The sequence below is a fragment of the Rissa tridactyla genome, chromosome 3 (genome assembly GCF_028500815.1).
Source record: "Rissa tridactyla isolate bRisTri1 chromosome 3, bRisTri1.patW.cur.20221130, whole genome shotgun sequence".
NCBI lineage: Eukaryota > Metazoa > Chordata > Aves > Charadriiformes > Laridae > Rissa > Rissa tridactyla.
In genome coordinates this window covers 72288754-72308208 of record NC_071468.1, presented here as the reverse complement: position 1 = coordinate 72308208, position 19455 = coordinate 72288754, and the positions used below count along the sequence as shown (strand labels likewise).

The window sequence follows — 19455 nt, the reverse complement described above, 5'->3', positions numbered from 1 at the left end:
CTCCCTGCACAGGACTCCCGGTTATAGACGCATGTGCTCAGGCCCTGGGTGGCATAAAGCTTCATAGCTTCCTCAAAAATGACATCAAATTATCATTCAAGTGGATACGCTAATGCTGCTGATCTTAACAGACCATCCCAAATTAAGAGAATTACAGCTTTACACTAGCAGTATCGTGAGCCCTATCAGAGCACATACAGTTTGACGTCAACTATTGAAGTCAGGACAATTTGACACACGGCAAAGAAAATCACGGAACCGAATCACAAAATAATTAGAGTTGCAAAATCGAATTCTATTGTCCCAATGAAAACACCTAAGCATAATTCAGCTAAGGATGGAAGGCTAATGATTTAGCAGCTGTTTTAAGAATGTAAATGTTATTATGCCCTGAGGAATGATAGCAATTCACTAAAATTATACTTCTATATCTACCTTTCCTTAAAAAGCTGTTCAAATGCTCTTAAACTGTCTGGAAGAGAACACTGCATGCACAGTGTTATTCTCAGCAGCTTATGTCATGTGTTCAGATATTTGGCATTTATTCACGTACCCCATATATGCAGTTCCTGCCAAATAAACAGTGCCAGGACCACACTAGAGACATTTACAGTGGCTGGCCAGTCTCAAGAAATGTTCGCCCTTGTACCAAACACTGTCATTTCAGTGTTGTGAATGTACTGAAGAGAGGAGCAACACAAAGAATTAAAATGCGATGCTGTCATTTTCTAAACCAATACAAACACTGTTGGCTCCCTCTGGTGCTAAATATAACATAGTGTTACAAACTAAACCACCAGAGAAGTAAGGCTGTGATATAATCCAATTATTTTTTACAGTAGGTGACAGACATTTTAGTAGTAAGTCTTACAAGCAGCAGATTTCCTCTTACAGACAAAATCCTTAAGTCCTTATTCACAGCCTGTACCAACAGGTCGTACGTGGAGAAAATGATGGCACACACCTTTAAGAAGTGCCATTGTGATCCTGTGCACACACACACCACATTTTCACTTCCTAAAAGTACTGTCTCTGTCCCATTTTTTAAGAGCAAATTTAAACAATTTCAGGCTCTTATTAATTAAATTGGCAGTGATTCCTAGAGTAGTTTCAAAAAGCAAACCTAGACCACTTTTAAACCCACCTATTTATGCTACTCTGTTCATTTATACCTAAAACATGCATTTGTTATGCCGAACAGACTACACAAATCAAATCAATTTTAACTAATCTATTACTAAATCTGCTGTTCAACACAGTGTATAGAATAAAAATCAAGCCACTTGTTCTACTCACAGACAAGTGGCTGTTTGGATTTTTAAAAATTCTATTCACAGCTTTGAATTTCCAGTGATACACCAAACTATCCAAGTATGGTGATTTACACTGTAAGCATTATTCCTTGAATCGTTTTTAACAACTATTTGAAACTTGCTTGCAGCTATTCCAAACTGTTAGATTTCCGATGCAAAACAAGGAAGTTTAATAATCTAATCCGGAAGGGCTGGATTTTTACTTGCCTTTTTGTCATTGTGTGGAAAGAAGGGAAGCAGGCAAGAGGTTTCTTTTTCCTCTTCCTCCCCCTCCTCCCTTTTTTAACAAGATAAAGGTAGAACAGCTTAAGGATACCCCATACAGAGCCTACATTTCCTACTTATCAACAAATTTAAGGACCGCTATGCAGAACAAGGTGTGTGGTGCGAAGTGATGTTCATCTCCTCCATCTCCTGGATTAGCAGGGCTCCAGTGCAACTCCCAACAGAAGAGGGTTTAACCTTAAAAAAGAACTGGGTAATGAGACAATGGTTGAATGGGAGGCTAGTGACAAGGGCAAGAGAAGGGTGTTCCCAGTGTGCTTCCTTTCATCCAGCTGTTCCTTGTACCTGTCAAACAGCTGGGTCTGGAGCATCACGCTGGCTGCTATCCAGCTATCCCACAGCACAAGGTTAACCCATCTCTCCCAAGCTTCTGTCTCCCCAGAATTAAACAAGTCTTGCTGGCGTCCTCCAGTTACCAGTTTGTATATTCAGGAGGACATGACTTCAGGAGATGAGACCTTTTAAAACTCTGTGAGAACCACTGGTATGAAGGGCCTTCTCAGCAAATACCTACTACCTACTACCACCAGCTAACAAAAGAATTCCTCCTCCACTTCCTGAAAGCATAAATTCTGTAATTTAACTACCACCATCTTGAATTCTAATTAACCACACTTTAGCAAACTTTAAATATTTAGTTTAGGTCACTATTCCCAAGTAAACGCAAATTCTGAAAAGACGTTTAAAGTGAGATCAGGATCTGGAAGACTTAAGTTTACACTCGAATATCATCTTGACTTTCATTGCAAGGCCTCGTGTCCCCACGTGTTAAACACGTATAATATCAAATTTTCGCTTAGTGACTTGCAGAAAGGTATTATTCACACATAAGTCTTATTATTACCCCATCTAATAAGAAATATAACACTACTGTTTTGTAATGGAGTTCTATTTCTAGGATTTTGGACAACGGCTATGTACTATTTTCTCCATGTGTGAAACCAAAAATATTTTTATTTGTCATAGAAAATATTCCCTCTTCTTAAAAAAATAAAAAGGAAAAAAATCTGTTGTAACATCTTTATAAATATGCAACATCACTTTGTTCTAATTTTAAATAATACAAACCATCTATTTTAAATAATTTTATTTCATTTTAAACTAATAACTCTTAAGACAAGTATTTTGCCCAAATGGAGGCTTAATATTCAAAAAGATCCCTTTCTGTGATGTATTATTATACTGCATCATTATAATTTACAACATGCTTAACTGTAACACCAAGTGTCTACTTAAAGGAAATTACTGTAACATCACTAAGTGGTCTTTGTTTTGCTTCAATAGCTTCCAGAATGGATTTTGCCTTTTCAGCTGAATGAAAAGGAATCATCTCAACTGACTTCTGTTCAGAAATCCAGAAAGAAGCGTATTCACTATCATTAAGTCACACTAAAGTATGCCTTGTACAAAAAAAAGAATCAGCACACTGCCATTGGATACCAAGAAATCGCTTTTCTTCCTCAACGTGGACAGTATCAAGTAACATTAACAGAAACTTCACCCTTCACTGTAAACACGTTTCCAGTGTGAGAAGAATAACGTGAACTGATGCCTTTGTTGCCATTGTATAACAAGCCTTCATGGAGACCACGGAGGATCATATGCTCAGCAGAGGCACCAAAGACAGCCCAAATCCATCATGGGCAATGTACTTACAGATGCCGCTGACAGCTTGGGCCCTGAGAGGTGGGCTCCAGGTTAGACAGCATTACTACTCACAGAGCAAGCCTGAAAAAACCACTGTAATTTAGACAGCCTTTAAGCAGCTGATCAAAAGGTTCTGACAGAAGAGATCTAAGCAACAGTTAAAACGATGTTTCCGTTTTAACTGCTTATCCCTTGGAGACATCGCCACCTCTGCAGGAGAGCTGGCAGAGTAGGATGGAGCACCCGTGCCTCTGGCCCTGTACCTAACTTTGCGTACCATCGTCAGCCACAGAGACAGGTAAATGCACACCAATATGCCACATCAAACTGGGGAAACTGACTGAATACCAACCTTCAGCACTACAATGCCAACAGAGGTAATGGCCAGATTGCTAGGGGACAGAAACACTTTAAACCACTGCAATTCCTTGCTTTGTTGCAATAGAGGAAGGAACAGATCTTGCACAAGCATAATTCTCCTGGTCCCAAAGTAAATTGTGCCCAAGTTGTCTGCCTCCACCCATTAAAACAGAGAACTGCTAGATGAAATATAAAAACATTCATAATGGATGTCTGACATTCCTGTGATCAACACACACCTGCTTTACAAAGTTCTCATGCTGTGGAGCAAACTATCAATAAGAGGGCACAACTATTTCAAGATCAGAACAACCACTCCTCTTTCAGCCACGAGCCAAGAGTTTATTATTAAAACACAGACTAAGCCAAATGACAATTAAGTCAAATATAAAAATGCCCTTCTTAAATGTCCTACATCCAAACTCTGCAGCTCCTGATGACATCTGCTAATTTAGTGTAAGCTTCATTAAGCTCAAGCCCTTTATTAAAAGCACATTTTCCTCATTAAGGCTTCGTTTCATCCAAACATCAAAAACTCCAGAAATTTCTTCAGATATACTAGAAACTTAACAGCAGTGAGTTGCTGCCAAGGCCCATCTCAGATTGATAGCAATTTTAATAAGAAGTGATATATTTACTGACAGATAGAGCCTGGATTTAATATTTTATTATCTGAATAATGTGTATGAGCATTTGAATAGGATTTTACCACTGAATGTTACTGAAAAGGCCAGTTTCTCAAAGCTTTATCAACTAGCTTCAAATATATTGCATTTCTGTGCTTGTCATGGAAAAGAAAATCAGTGCAATGCAATTTACAAGTTTTCACAGAATCATAGAATTGCCTAGGTTGGAAGGGATCTTTCAGATCACCTAATCCAACCATCAACCCAACTCTGACAAAAACCATCACTAAATCATATGTCTAAGCACTATGTCTACCTGTCTTTTAAATACCTCCAGGGATGGTGCCTCAACTACTTCCCTGGGCAGCCTGTTCCAGTGCTTAATAACCTTTTCAGTGTAAAAATTTTTCCGAATATCTTGCAAGTCACTTCCAAGACCTGTACAAGCAGAAATATGTCTGATAGCTTCTTACCAGTCCTGGGGGGTTCTAAGATGTGGAAGCTGACAACAGAACTGGCTGTTGGTCTCACTCTCCCATTTCCATTGCAGAGGCATTAAACTCCTAAGTAAACTTCCAGCTCCGTAAAAGACTTTCAGCCAGCAGCCAGTCTTCTCCCCTGGCAAGGATTACCTCCCACATATTTGTGCATAAATATTTGCTAGACTGGAAGAACCTAACAGCTTTACTGAGTAAGCAGCTCTCCTGAAAGTCTGTTTCTACATCATAGCTTTTACATCATCTAATCTAATCAATGCAGCAAGGGCAGGTTACTCACCGATCGATCACAATCTCTTTCTGTCTTAGCAGCCCCTCTTTAATTTTCATTAGGGATTCCCAGTTGCTGAAGTCCTGATAGCTGGTAGCTGGGTAACTTTGACGAGATGTTCCAGTTGGAACCTGCATAAAGTAATTGTAGAATTAGCCTCCAAAACAGTAAAGGTAAATACCATCCTAGATATTAGAGCACTTACAAAATGATCTGTTGTTTGAGAAACCTAACAGTTGCTTTTCATTTTAATTTAGATTTGCTTTATATAAAACAATCAGATTTATAAACAAGTTTCTTGAAACAAACTTCAGTCCAGTGACACTGATTTCAAACTTATTTTGTCATTTCTCTACTCAAGAATTCATAGCTCTGAAAGCAGTTCGAGATAAACGCTCATTTAGAATTCAAGTACATAATTAAGACAAACACGACAAAATGTTCATGTCCTGCTGCAGTTCTTCTAGTACTACAAACAAGATAGCTTGACAGCATTAGATCTGCTAACTGCAGACAACAGTTACCATTCCTTTCACTTGTTTGACCCTCACCTGTAACTTTAGCATATAGAGAAAGAGAATTCACCTAGATGTGTGTGCATTTAAAATACAGAACTTGGGAATATAATTCTGGTTAAATTCTAACTGATCCAAAAAAAACAACAACCCGACGTTTCACAAGGAACAGGTTTCAGGCTTTCCATTCACAAAAGCCAGGTTAATGTGTCTTACAACAAACTGAGGATTGCGGTTGAACTGAATATGAACCAACAACAATATCATCTGGAAGAAAAGTAAACAACTAACTGGGAAGTTTAATCAAGAAAAAAATTTATATTCAGAATAGAAAAAGTATTACAAATATTTGTATCAGGAATTCATATAAGGGAAGGTTTAAGTTAGAACTGTGATCAGACTGAGGGATCCCAGCACTGGCTGCCATGAGCTATCATCTAATCTTCCACCAGTTTTTTCAATCACTGAAAAACCCCATTTCTCTTTTTTATTACCTGCAAGACATCCTGGACCATGTTGTCTTTTTATGGTTTTGGAAGAGAGCAGAAGGAAAAAAAAAACAAACACAAACACACACGCAAAAGGGCATGTTTACTTGTACTGCCCTCAAAAATTTGAAATTACAATAAACTCTATTAAGACCAAGACATACCCATCAACAATTAAAATTAGGCAAACAACTGTCAAGCATTCCATGCTTCTGGCCAAAGCTTCACTATGAATTGTAACACTGAGTGGAGAGAATTCATTGCTTAAACCCCCGTATTATGATGTGCTAAATTCAGGAACCAACTCCTGACAGTTGTGGTCTCTTCCATAAGTCGAAAAAGGATTTTTTCCCATTCAGTCTAATTCAGTTCAATCCCTAGCTTGCCCCTTGATAAAATATACAGAAACACATTTTCCCTCTGTTAATGTATAACTTAAAACCAGATATAAGATGACAAGACTTATTATTCTAGAAATCTTTCAAGACTGTCACTTCCGCCTCCCACCCACCCCCCCAAGTCCAATTAATCTGCTTCAGGGAATATTTCCTTTGCTTAATAAACTGGATAGTTTCAATAGTAAAATTAGTTATGAATGATTTTTTTTTTTTTTTTAAAAAAAAGTATCAACAATTCCACACATTAAACACATTGTGCCAATTTCTGGCCAAAGACACACTGAAAATGTTGACTGTGTTCCTTGACAGACAATATCAACTATTGTATCTTTTCTGAAAAGGTCATATTGGCTGGATAAACAATGCTTTTTGAGGAAAAGTAAAATGTGAAATAATATTAAAATCAAATTTTCTCTTAAAATGGTTCACTGATTTATGACTATGGTTAATATTTCCTATCCCATGCTCGTTCATGATTACATCCCACATGCAATAAAAAGACCCCACAGAAAACATTTGAAAACTCTCTCAATTGTTGCATGTAACAAAAGTGCCTCATACAACTGCTTACTAAAGCATATCCTAGGTTTGAAAGTTTCGTGGGAATAAAATTTGTCGCATCTGCAATTTCTATGCTTGTTCCAGGCAGTTATGTTAAAGATGGCACTGCACTCTACCGGGAGGCAAGGAATGTCAAAGCTAAGTGTGGCCTGCGTTAAGGTCTACCACCCATTTTTTAACTTTTGCGATTGATTTAACAGTTATATTGCTTCATTTTTCATGCACAGTGATCAATATTAGCATTAAAAAATCCTAAATTGGTGATATCACCTTGGCTTTTTTTGGTTTAGGCAGCAGTCTAATAAAACTTAGGTAAGATACCAAGACATGATTCCTCCTGTAATACATGTGCAGAGCCTTCAAGGATCAATGAATCTAAAATTAATTTTGCCTGGGCTGCTCAATCCAGACTAGATAACTTCAAAGTCATCTTTGGTGCTTACAGAATACCTTAGGATTGTCACGTATTGTTCTGTATTACAGTTATGCATATGACTGGCTGATTTAACAGGCACCAGCAAAAAACTATGTCAGTGAAAGTCTCTCTTAGTCACACATGCCATGTCATGCAGTATAAAGTGACAACATCAAGAACTATCACTGTACTTTGTGTCATGGAACTTTTTCCTTTGCTTCTTCCACTACAGTGCTGAAGAATGCTTTTCTCTATCTACCTCACTATCGTTACCCTACAGTCAAAAAAAGAGAAAGAAATAGTCCTTAATGTAGTTGGGATTAGATTCTTATTTTTCAGAGCCAGAAAGTCCACCTCTACCCAAAAGAAACAACCCACAAGGGTCTGACATGATAAACAGGAAATATATGGCTTTATAAAGCAAAATCAACCCATTTATTGAGCAAGGTGATTTTTGTCTTTAAGACTAAACTATAAAAATGAAGAGATTAAAAACAACTATTTAAATACGAACCCAAATTAACTGAAAACATTTTGGCAGCGACCAGTGGTTTCTCTAGCAGAATTCTTCAAAGCAAGTCCGTTACTTCAGTCTAGCACCTTTGCAAACTTAATAGTTTGCACTAAAATTCGGAAGAAACCCTTCAACTTTGGTACAATAAGTGACTATACAAGAAGTCAATTAAATATTAAGGTTGCTAAAAAGCAAGGCAATGAGTTTTCCAAAATTAAGAACAGAGTAATATTTTGTCAATTAGATGCAAACTATAGTGTGTGGGGTTTTTTTAAAATCTAATATTATAAATCCCCCTCAGCTGACTGACCAAGATGCTTTTGGCTTTAGAATTTATCTAATCTTATGGAGTATATACATGGTCTATATACATATGTAACAACCAATAAAATATTATTTTGTATTATGACTATGTGCTTCAATTTGTCACTCTGAACAGATGAAAACAACAAAAAGTATTTCTGTTTCTGATATCATGTTTCAGCCAATTTAAAAAAAAAGAATATGCTAAAAATACTTCTTAGCACTTCCCAGAATAACAAGACACTTCACTCATTTATGAGCACATGGTGTTGACTACTCCAAAAAGCCTTCTAGCTGCTTTGAATGGTGTGGTAACACGCAGGTGGCCCGCTTACATGTGAGTATTTTGTCTCCTAAGGACATCAAACCAAATAGTGAGAGCAAGGCGCACTTTTAGGACTCATACACAGAAATCCATCCACAACTCCAAGTCCTCAACTTGAATCCTCCAAAACTGCAAAATAAAATACCAGCTTGAAACACACAGCATTCTTTGCCATCTGCCCTAGAAAATACAACTATTTTTGTCGCCTGGCACCTCTTCCAAGAGTATCAGCCTTGGACTGAGAACATCTGTTCAGTTAAAACAGTATCCTTTGCACAGTGGCGTCCAAAGGTCTTCACTAGTTTGTCTTTTGACAAGGGCTTGGCCTTGACTTTCACCACCTGGCAAGCCTTCAAGTGACTGCTGAGGCACAGCTCTCTGCTGGGGAAAATAAATAAATAAATAAATAAATAATCTTTGCTGCACTAGCCTATATGCAAATATTTATTGCTGAAATTACTGACTGATTTCATCATGTTTCTTAACAGTGGGAAAATAACTTTTCTCTGGAGTAGAGGGTAACAACACTTGGATAACTTCGCCCAATAATGGCGGGGTTTTTAATTGTGCTAATTAAAATTATCTTCTACAAACATGCTTGTAGTTTCTGTCTGAAACGGTTCAGTGTCTCAGTACACTGAGCAGCACAGCATTCCACATAACATGCTGTATCACAAAGTAAAGGTGGAGTGCAAAAGTGTCAAAATGACAGCTAATCTCAAAAAAGGAATGGATTTTAAAGGGTTTTGTTTCTGAAAGTTGCAGTTTAAATAATTTAGCACTGTCTATACTACAAGTGTAAAGTTTTCACAGCCCATTACTATCACCTAGCAGAGCGCCAAAAGTTATGCTAAGTGAATGATCCCTTTTGGCCAACTGCTTGCACTGCCCTACACTATCATAAACCCCCCTCTGTTGGTATCATTCTTCTCTCGCTGCATTTTACAGGCATTCATTATCCAGGAGAAAGAGAATTCCTTGCATCCACAGCTAATCCAAGACAAAGAATCATCAACCAACGTCAGCAAGAGCACTAACGGTTCCTTTTGTTTGACTGACAGCAGAGGAAATAAATAAGAGCGTCCCCCTGGGCTGTGCCTCAGAGACAGGGCACTTGCCCTACCACCTCACTAGGCAATGAGGGAGAAAGAAGAGGTGGATGTGGCAGCAGCAAGGCCAAATACACTATTATCACAGAGACGATTCTTGCTCTTTGCTCCCCTGTAATGGAAAAAAGGATTAGATCTGTAAAGGTAGAGCAGCAGTCACTGATGAGCTCTGCAACCGCTCCCCGCCCTGGGTAAGGAAAGAAGGATTTACCCATCCCTTCCTCCCCACCCAGATTTCATTCTAACATCAGGCCGAGTGTTTCAGCTCACAACAGCTCCCTTTATTCAGACAATGCCAGAGGATCATCAGCAAAAAACAACAGGGCTAGTGGCTCTCAGGCAGAGAAACTGAGAGGAGGCTGCAATCATGGAATCAGGCCCTAATTTTAAACCACTTTAAAAGCAAGGCAAGGAATCATTTCTGTAGGAACAGGCTGTGTCTTGCTGAAATGCACTAGAAAGAATGGCCACAGAGAAGCATTATAACAGATTCTCAGATGGGTAAAAACAGGGCTATGGACTGATTCAAGAAATCCTGACTTGTGCAGTCTGTATTTCACCACCACCTACTTACCACTCCACTCTGCTCCATCTTCACCATTTAGGGCAGACAGTGTTTCTACTCAGCAGGATATAATCACTACAATTCTTGGCAGCAACACCTAGGCTGTATCACATTTTGCTATACTTTCACAAATATCCATCAGCCCTGGGGGAGAGAACAACCCTTGCACTCTTATTCCAGCTGTGGTACATGTGGTGTTCTTTGGGGATTTTTTTAATGAGGAGGACACATAATTAAAACCAAAATTGAAACATCATCAAGTTGTGAGGTACTGAGAAATACAGATGTATTGTAAAGAGGTTAGCATTGCCTACAGCAAGTGCTGAAATCCAGTATGGAAAAAGAAAAATATCAAAAAATCAATAAGGCTTGGAAAAAATTCACAAACACATACTTCATAGACATGCAACCTGCAAAGTATTGAATATAAGAGGGACCACAATTAACAGGGACAATAAGCTTGACAGGAGTTTGCAATTCAACCTGCCTGAAAATCAGTATAATGCAAGTCCGGATTGCCTATATATATGATAAGTCAGGGCACAGAGAAAGAGGGTGAGAGAAGGAGTAAAACAGTGACTTTAAATAGCTCTGGCATAAACCTAGCTGTAAGAACGTGTTTGGTTCTAGGCATTGTACTACCAGAAAGTCACTGAAATAGTAGAACATGTCCAAAGAAGAGCAACTATTATCATTAAACAGCTTAGATTTTTCCCAAGGAAGAGCAACTATTATCATTAAAACGTTCCTCCTCTTTGCAGCAAGTGTTTAAAACTGCGATAATGAGTTGTTCTATTCTGCAAGGGGGGGGGGTGTGTGCAACATGCCTCTCTTCCGTTAGATGGAACCGTATTACTGCAGCTGTTGTATGACTTTTTAAAGCTTTTCCAATAAAAAATTAAAATGCTAATACTGACTATTTGCAGACAATGCCACTATCATTGTATCTTTTAGAAAGTGGAAAGCTTTCAAAAAAGAAAAGAATAAACAGTAACAGCATTAGAATGCCTCGTAAAAGCAGTACTCCCTCTAGCCACGGCACTTTTTTCAAGAATGTTTGCCGAAGCCTCCTTCACAAATGAAATTCCCATTGCACACAAGGCATTACATGCTTATTAGAGACCTCAAGGACTTGACCCACATAAGCCAGGGAGGAATTTGACTGTCCTACGAGTTACTGTTATTTGTAAATTTACTTCTTCCCCAGCGCTGTTTATACTGCAGCTGAGGCTTCTGAACTTTACCAAGGTCAGGTCTGATAACCACAGCAAGAGGAAGACACGATCCCTTAGCACAACAGCTTACAAATGAACTAAGAGAAAAGCATAGCGAGTACATGGTTGCTGGGATACTGAGAGAGGGGAGAAAACAAATGCTAAGGTCAGGTATGCTATTCACCATGGTGGGGGGTGGGGGGGTGTGCAGAAAAAGCAGAAATTTGCTACTGATGGCATAGTTACAGGGTTTTGATAGCAATCACATGGTCACTTAAACATGGCATAAATTTATGCTGCTATCAAAGGTGGGGGGGGCCTGTTCTCACCCTTCTCACCACTTTCAGCATTCATACCTTTCAGCTCCCTCCTGACAGCTCCAGGCCTGCACTCTCCCTCCATCCCATACACATGAAGGTTATTTGTATCTAGGTCAGGCTCCTATCAGATTCATTGTACAAGGCCATGTGAAATCTAGCACTGGCACACACTCTTACGTGGAAAAGCAGCGTACAAGACAACAAGTTTTGCAGTGGCACAGCTTTGTGCTGGATTAGTATGAACACACAACCACAAGTTGAATTATCTCAACTCCAGACAGTGCCAAGCCCTCCAAAAGCATCAGTTTATGGGATTGAGTATTTTCTAAGCTTCTGAAGAAAATACTACTATCTAGTTGCTGTGACGCTGTCACGTTACCAACCAAGACCTGGTGTTTAGATATGCGATCAGTTCAAAAAAAGGAACTTCCACATGAAGGTGGCATAAGAGAATAAAAACCAAAGTCTCCCACACTTTCTTATCTTTCAAAGTAGTCCTGCCTGTGCTGGTTATCTGAATTATGAGAGCACGCACAGGACCAGCAGCACAGTCCCAGCCTACAGTCAGAGACTGTACGTGTGAAAGATCTGTATGTGCTCAGAATCTGCATCCAGCAGGAGTTCCTGAGTAAAACAGGAATATAACAGGGGATTGGTAAGGGAAGTGAACCGGAAGGCTGGCCACCACTTAACTGGCAAGCTTTCGTTCCCTCTAGCATCCTTGATGGAATTGTGCAAAAGCCCCAAACAACAAACTAAGAAGTCAATCTGAAAAGACTTTGCAAGACCCCTACGGATGCCTGTTGTTACTGTACAAGTCAAGGACAGCCCCATTACAAGCGGCTGCAGCCACTCAACAGTCCTCCCTGACTTTCTCATCTCTGCCACCTTTAAGCTACTGTGTTCTTAAAGGGTGAAACCGGCACTCCCAGAGCTGCAGGCTGGATTATATACCCTCTTCTGCTTATCTTCCTATGAACAATTACACTTCTCTTGCTTTTATGTGTTGTTATAACATTCCTTTATACTCCACGCAACACCAACATTATTTTTGTCAGAAATCCTTTCCATTTATATTCTGGCAAATGTTATGAACACAAAACACTTCTAGGTGCCACTTAATATGACGTTAAAAGCAACAGTGCCTGGAATTTTCCACTGATAACAATTGGGTCTTTCCTAAGTATAGAAGCACTTGTTTTATTAAGTGTTCATTTTATCTTCCCATTGCATTTAAATTCAAATGTTCTTTACTAAATTAAAAAAAAAAAAAAAGGAGATGAAAGAGAGCTTCTACAAGGAGAACAACTTTAACCTTTTCTTTTTTGTTGAAGCTTTTAATGAAAGCTTCACTGTTAAATTGATTTTTTTGTTTCCTATTCTGGCCTGGAAAGCAGCATGACCAAAAAGTGACTATAGTTTTTTCAAAGCCCACAAGATGACCATTGTTTTAAGTGCTGCACAAATGTAGGACATACATTATTCAATACAAAATTTTATGAACTGTACAAGTAAGACAGAAATAGATTGGAAAAAAGGAATAGCTGGGAAGACAAGAAAAGTTGCAAATCAATCATGAATGGAAGCACCCCTAAAAGTCAAATATCTCAGTCATTTGCACTCGGGCATCCTCAGCCAAGTTCTGATTGTTTATAAAAACCTTTATGTTAAATGTACATTGCTAACATCTACAAATACCAGTTTACTAAGGGTCAGTGCTGATTGCTCAGTCAATACTTACTACTCCTGCTCAGGGGCAAAAAAGAGTGGATGCAAAAAAGTGACCTAGAAAGCAAGCAAAAAGGTAACTATTTTTTGCCAGCCTGCAGGAACTCTGCAAGGATGAGTAGAGCTGGCCATTAGTCTTGCACAGAAATGGACAGGATCCTGTAACAAGAAGATAATGAAAAGAGAGTGCAACTTGGGTGAATATTAGGAGGAAAAGAAAAAGAAAAAAAAAGAACTTTGGAGAAGAAAATTTAGAAACACCCAATGAGCACAGATTCTCTTAACAAAACATGCAAACATTAAAAGAGAGGTAAGTCACTCTGAATTTAATGTGAAGCAGGAGCATACACTTGGGCAAAACCGATGCTCTGCAAATTCTTTATCAAGGGTCTCAATTTTTCAAATGGAGGGTCTTTAGATTCTGTGAAGGGTGTTGGCCCCTGAACCAGAAAACTGGGCCTCTCTTCCTCTGCATTCCGTTTGTTTTAGCTTTTCAAGACTTTAAGAGAGACAGGGGCCATGACTGTAATGTTCACCAGATTTAACCAAAGTTAAAAAGAAAGAAGAAACTCCCACAAAAATACAGTGGAAATGTTCAAAATATTTATATGACAACAAACCCAAATATTCACAAAAATTCACAAAAGCACACTTTATTTACAAATGGCAATCCAGAACTGGTCTCTCTGGGCACTTGCAGAAAGAAAGAATGGAGTCTGGCCAAATTACTGGAACCTCTGCATTTCCAGTTTTGCAGATGCAACTTCAGTACATGTTACAACTGATAGCACACGGGGAAGGAACATACTGTTTTCCACTCCCTTTTAGTCTGATAAAGCAGAAATAAAGAACAGACACACAAGCAAATCCCTCCCCATCTTTGTTCTTCTCCAGCTCTCATTACCATGAACATAGATTAAAAAAAGATAAGGAAAAAATACAAGAATATTCTATGAACAGCAGCAAGTGGGGGATTTAGTAAAGCCACCATACTGGAGATTGGAAGACAAGTTCTCAACAAAAACAGCCTCATGCAGAGATAATAAGGTCTATGGATGTCAGAGCTCTGCACAACATGAGTACAGTACTCATTTACATTTGTTCGTGACTACCTCGAAAACTACAGTAGATAGAAAAAGTTAGAAGCATACTCATGTTTTCTGCCTCCACTGCAGGAATTCTCCCTTGGAGGAACCAGCTGTGCTGGGTGCTGTTCATCCAGCAAAGCAAGCAGGACAGCATGTGGACCTACTGTGAAAAGATTTCCATTGCTTCGAGCAGGGATTTTACCACCATCCCTGTACAACAGGGATCACATATCATCATGTAAACAATTATTCGGTCACTTGTCCCAGAATTTTGGGAAATTTTTTTTTTTTTTTTTTTTTTTTTAACTCTCATGGCAACGCTGTGTACCTGCGTGACTTTCTAAATTTCAGAGGGAATTAAAGAGGCTTCACGCCTCAAAATTCAGACATTTGAAAATCCTGGCCTGAAACCTCTGCATCACTGACAAGTAGAAGAAATGCAGACAGTTTAACACTGGACTGTCTGTGAAACTGGGAACCACACAAGCATGGAAGGTAGTCACACAATTTGTGTGTGGAATAAGTGACAGATATTTAAACTGTTTGGCTTCAATCCAGATTATGAACCTTTCCCACTTGAGTTTATGAGGGGTACTTGAAACGCACTTGTCTCTAACAAAAGTAGCAGTATGATGTAAGGGTGCATTTGAACATCCGTGTCAGTGTGTGAAGGTGTTTTCCTTCCTTAGGAGATAAACTGGGGGGGAGCCCTAGCACCTTCTTAATATTAGCAGAAAGAGTAGACAAAGTTCACGCTAAAAAATAAGTATCACTTCCATCATCAGCAATTAGTACTATTCACAGGTAGGTCTAAAAGTTTATTAAAAAGAAACTAGTCGTTTAATTCTCATTCTACAGAAAAGAAACTGAGACAAGAGCAAAGACTATTTGTCCAAGGCTGTCCAAAGAACACCAAGACACAGCACATTCTCTAGTGTGGAAACCATTTTGTAAGCAAAATACTGGTTTTAACAAACACAAATGAGACTATCCCTGCCTAAAGAAAAATAAACATGTGTTGAATGACATTTTCGATTGTATTAAAAAGAAAAACAGGGTCTTATCCATCCAGAACATACTTGGAACCAAAATGGAGATAAAGGCGCACATTCTGTTTGACAAGATCTGAATCTATTTTTCATCATGCTAGAAAATGTCACACACAGAGGCAGGTTTCCTAACACTCCAGCTGAAGACTCGCTTTTGTGTCCAATACTGAGAGAATGAGAGGGGAAAATAATTCCCAGTGTACTGATGAGTCACTCTGATAGAACTGGGGCATCTGCAGCAAACCCCTCCTAGTATACTGTAATAATACCAACCATTTGGAAAGAACTAAAAGCTGGTTCAATAACACCTAATTCAGAGCTGTATGTACACCTCTGCTTAGTTTTTCTGTGACTGAAGCTCAAAATAGCTTTCCTACATTCTTCGAAAATAAAAAATAATCAAAAGAAACATGCGCCAATCTGGTAACTCAGATAAGATTCATAATCATCGTTTTGCAAATTCCAGTCCGCTGCTACTTCCATTAAGCTATACTCTACCCACTAGGCAAATTCAAAAGGCTTGCTAATTCTCAATTCACCTTGCTGCACTGTCATTACTAAGGTGTTTTAGATGAATGGAAATCTGCAAAATTCTTCAGAGATGGAAAGAAGCACCAGGAAGCTCAGGTAAGGACCTTAGTAGATCCTCCATACTTTTGCCTTTGTAGTCCTACACAGTGAAAAAGTCATACTGAATATTCAAGCAGGTGTGTTTTTCAGCTATATAACCCTATAAGCATATTTGAAGACCCTTTTTACACTGAAATGCCCCCTTTTTTTTCCTTTCCCTTCCCCTCACCAAGTACATACTCTGTTCACAGTGATAGGTAACACATAAAACTAATCAAGTAAAACACTATATCCTTAATTCGTATACTTCTTAACCTACGGAAGAAGGCGCTCATCTAGAAGGTGGCAAAGTTCATGTTTCAGAATGAACTGCCTTTGTTTTCATTTTCTAATTCAAAGATGTCAGTACTATTTTTATATCAAATACTCATATAACCAATGGATACAAAGGCCTGTATTTCAGAACCACAGGACCAATTCATTTTCAATAGAGGCCACAAAAAGAGGAAAGCAAATAGTTTCTTCTGTAAGAATAAAGTCATAAAAGGAATAAGAAAAAGCTCTCCTTCATATCATCTCGGTGGCCAGGCAGCTACAGCCAAAAGAACCTGTGAGACTATACATGACAAAATTTCCATGCTCCAGTGAGTGACAACAGAACTTCCATGAGGAAGCAGCTGCCTGTAACAAAATACATAGAAAGTATTTGCAAGACTGGGAAATCTGCTCTTGCTACTCAGAGATGGTGTGACCCAGAGGATTAGAGCAATGTTTTCATTTGGGCACAGTCTACAACAGGAAAAAAACCAAACCACAACAAAACCAAACCAAAAAAAACCACCAAACAAACAAACCAACCCCACAGTTTTGTACCTCAATTTCTTAAATAATGGAGTTTGGGATCGTAATTTTCTGGGCTGCTAGGAGTGAAACGTAATTTTATTTTTAAAATATAGGATTTTTTTTCCCCTGTATACGTAACTGGGAAACAGCACTTCATTTCTGAAGAGGGAAAGAACATTCTGATATTTAAGTAAACTTCAGTGATTTCTGATGAAGTAAAAAAAAAAAAATTACCTTAGTGTTTTAGCTACGAAATGCATATAAGAAAGAAATGAAGTGATAGATAACTGATATTCACCATGGGAATTGTGCTAGTCTTATTTATAGCTACTCCATTCCCCCCACACACCTTCCCAGAAATAAGGCAGGGCAATGGGCAAAAGAAATAAGTGAAGAAAAGAAAAACACCATTCTTAACATGAACCATAAGAACGAAAGGCGTTTCTGGTTCACATTTCTCATATGCACATGTCAAAGTAGGACCAACTGAAAATTTGCCTGAAGACCCTTTAATGTCTGATCTAAGCAATCTCCACGTTGATCCAAATGAAGATCCCAGTTGGGCAAGATGTTGAGGCCATTGGTCTACAAGCTTCCCCTCCATGCTACATGAGGGTGGTCACTCTGCACAAGAGAATCCTTCAGCTTCTAAATGCTGCTAACGCATTCATCATTCGGGCAATGTTTATGCATTTCTGTTACGACAACCTTCAGCTGAAGATAGGTAGCAGCTAAATCTAAACCCCCATCATTTCTCCTCCATTCTGCAGTTACTGTTTAAGTGCAGATAATCCAGCACCACCACTTGGCAACTGGAACATGGTCTTCCAACTTTATCTCTCCTTCATATGCCTTTGTCCCGCCATTCATCCATCACTCATAACATGTCAAATAACACAACTAATCTCTGTGCTTCCTAGAACAGTTTATCTCAAAGACACTCAACACAGTTTCTTAGGTATAAGGATCTCAGCACACCACCTAAAGCACATTGTTCAGCTTAACCAATTGAAGACACCAGTAAACACCTAAATACAGTTCTCACAGGCACTTAATAGAAATAAAAAACCTTCCACTGTAATGAAGATCACTTAACTTCCTTTTCTGTACCGTGTTGCTATTTTGAAGACACTTTGCGGCACTGCAATTTATTGCTACTACTCAATTATTTGAACTTCATTAATCTAGTAAAAAGGTACACTTCACTGATACGAAAGCAACCAGGTATTTGAAAGAGCATGGTTTTTTGTGCTGTCAATATTTTATTGCAAAATAGAAAAGCTACATGGGTCAAGTCAGTGCTAACTGTGTTACCTCCAAGTGAAATAAGTGCTCCCTACGGGGGTATGGAAGAGGAAGGACACTGGATTTTCAGAGCAAGAGCCAGGCAAAATTTCATGTTCCCCTACTTCTAACATTGGGTCAAAGCATTAAAGACAATAAACAGGTATTATACTTCTGAGCCCTGTGATCTGCTTTCATGGTTAAAAGTTCATGCCAGTAACAGCGACTGAAATGAAAACATTCAAGCTGACCTTTCCAAAAATGTCTTTGGTTAGTAACAAATCAGATGACTAGTCCTGCCAGAGACTTCAGCATTCCCAAAATGAGAAATATTTCAGCCCAAGTTGTATAGTTTTCTATTAATTTATTTTATGCAGTTTTTTTAATCACTTTGCAATGGTACACTTCACAAGTTGCAGCTTCAAGAAGTAAGTTCACCTTGTTTATAGTGAAGAACAAAACGTGAAGATCAAACTAATTTTAGTTTAATGACTGTCCAATGCTTAGGAAAAGTAAATACTTCTTGTCCCAGAGGAGAATAACACAACGCAAAGCCTAGATTTCTCAGAAGAGCTGTTTCCTATAATGCTAACAGAGACTGTAAGTCTCACTATAGAAGCAGGAAAATCTGCAGCCTCAGAAAGGCAACTTTGTTCCCATACATCTAGAAATCATTGAGATTCCAGACGTGAGTGAGAATCACTGAAGTCAGATAGGGATTAAAGGAGGCATGAGGTAAAACATACAGGCTATAAATCTATCAAACTCAAGCAAAAAAACTCAAAGGCATAAAAAAACAGTTACTATCTCCAAATTGATTAGGCTATCACCTTACCTGGTGTAAATCTGGAATGCTGTTCACACCAGCTGAAAATATTGCTTTTCCTGTGTTTTTAGAAGGAAGAAGAAATTCTCATCTCCCTTTTGTACTGCAGGTCTAATACAACCTAATGTAACTGAAGGATGCATTAGTTGGGTCCTTTCCCTTAGCAAAGATTAGCAAAAAGTGTCTCATAAGCCACATTTGCTGATACCTAGATGGCTACAAGCAATTACACATGCTGCAGGAAGCATCAGAATCGGGGCAGAAAAATACTGGTTACAAAAAAGGAAAGATCTCATTTTAGTGTTCAGCTTCAATACCAAAATGTGCTATTCCATCACCTA

The 19455-nt window shown here is 38.6% G+C and overlaps 1 protein-coding gene across 3 annotated transcripts in view; it reads right to left on the bottom strand.

Moving 5' to 3' along the window:
• Positions 1-19455, bottom strand: part of CEP85L (centrosomal protein 85 like) — a 152940-nt gene that overhangs the window by 27284 nt on the left and 106201 nt on the right. For all 3 annotated transcript variants that reach the window (XM_054194337.1, XM_054194336.1, XM_054194335.1), the window contains one exon: positions 5009-5130. In XM_054194337.1, the coding sequence (XP_054050312.1) occupies positions 5009-5130 (122 nt within the window). The remainder of the gene's footprint in view (positions 1-5008; positions 5131-19455) is intronic.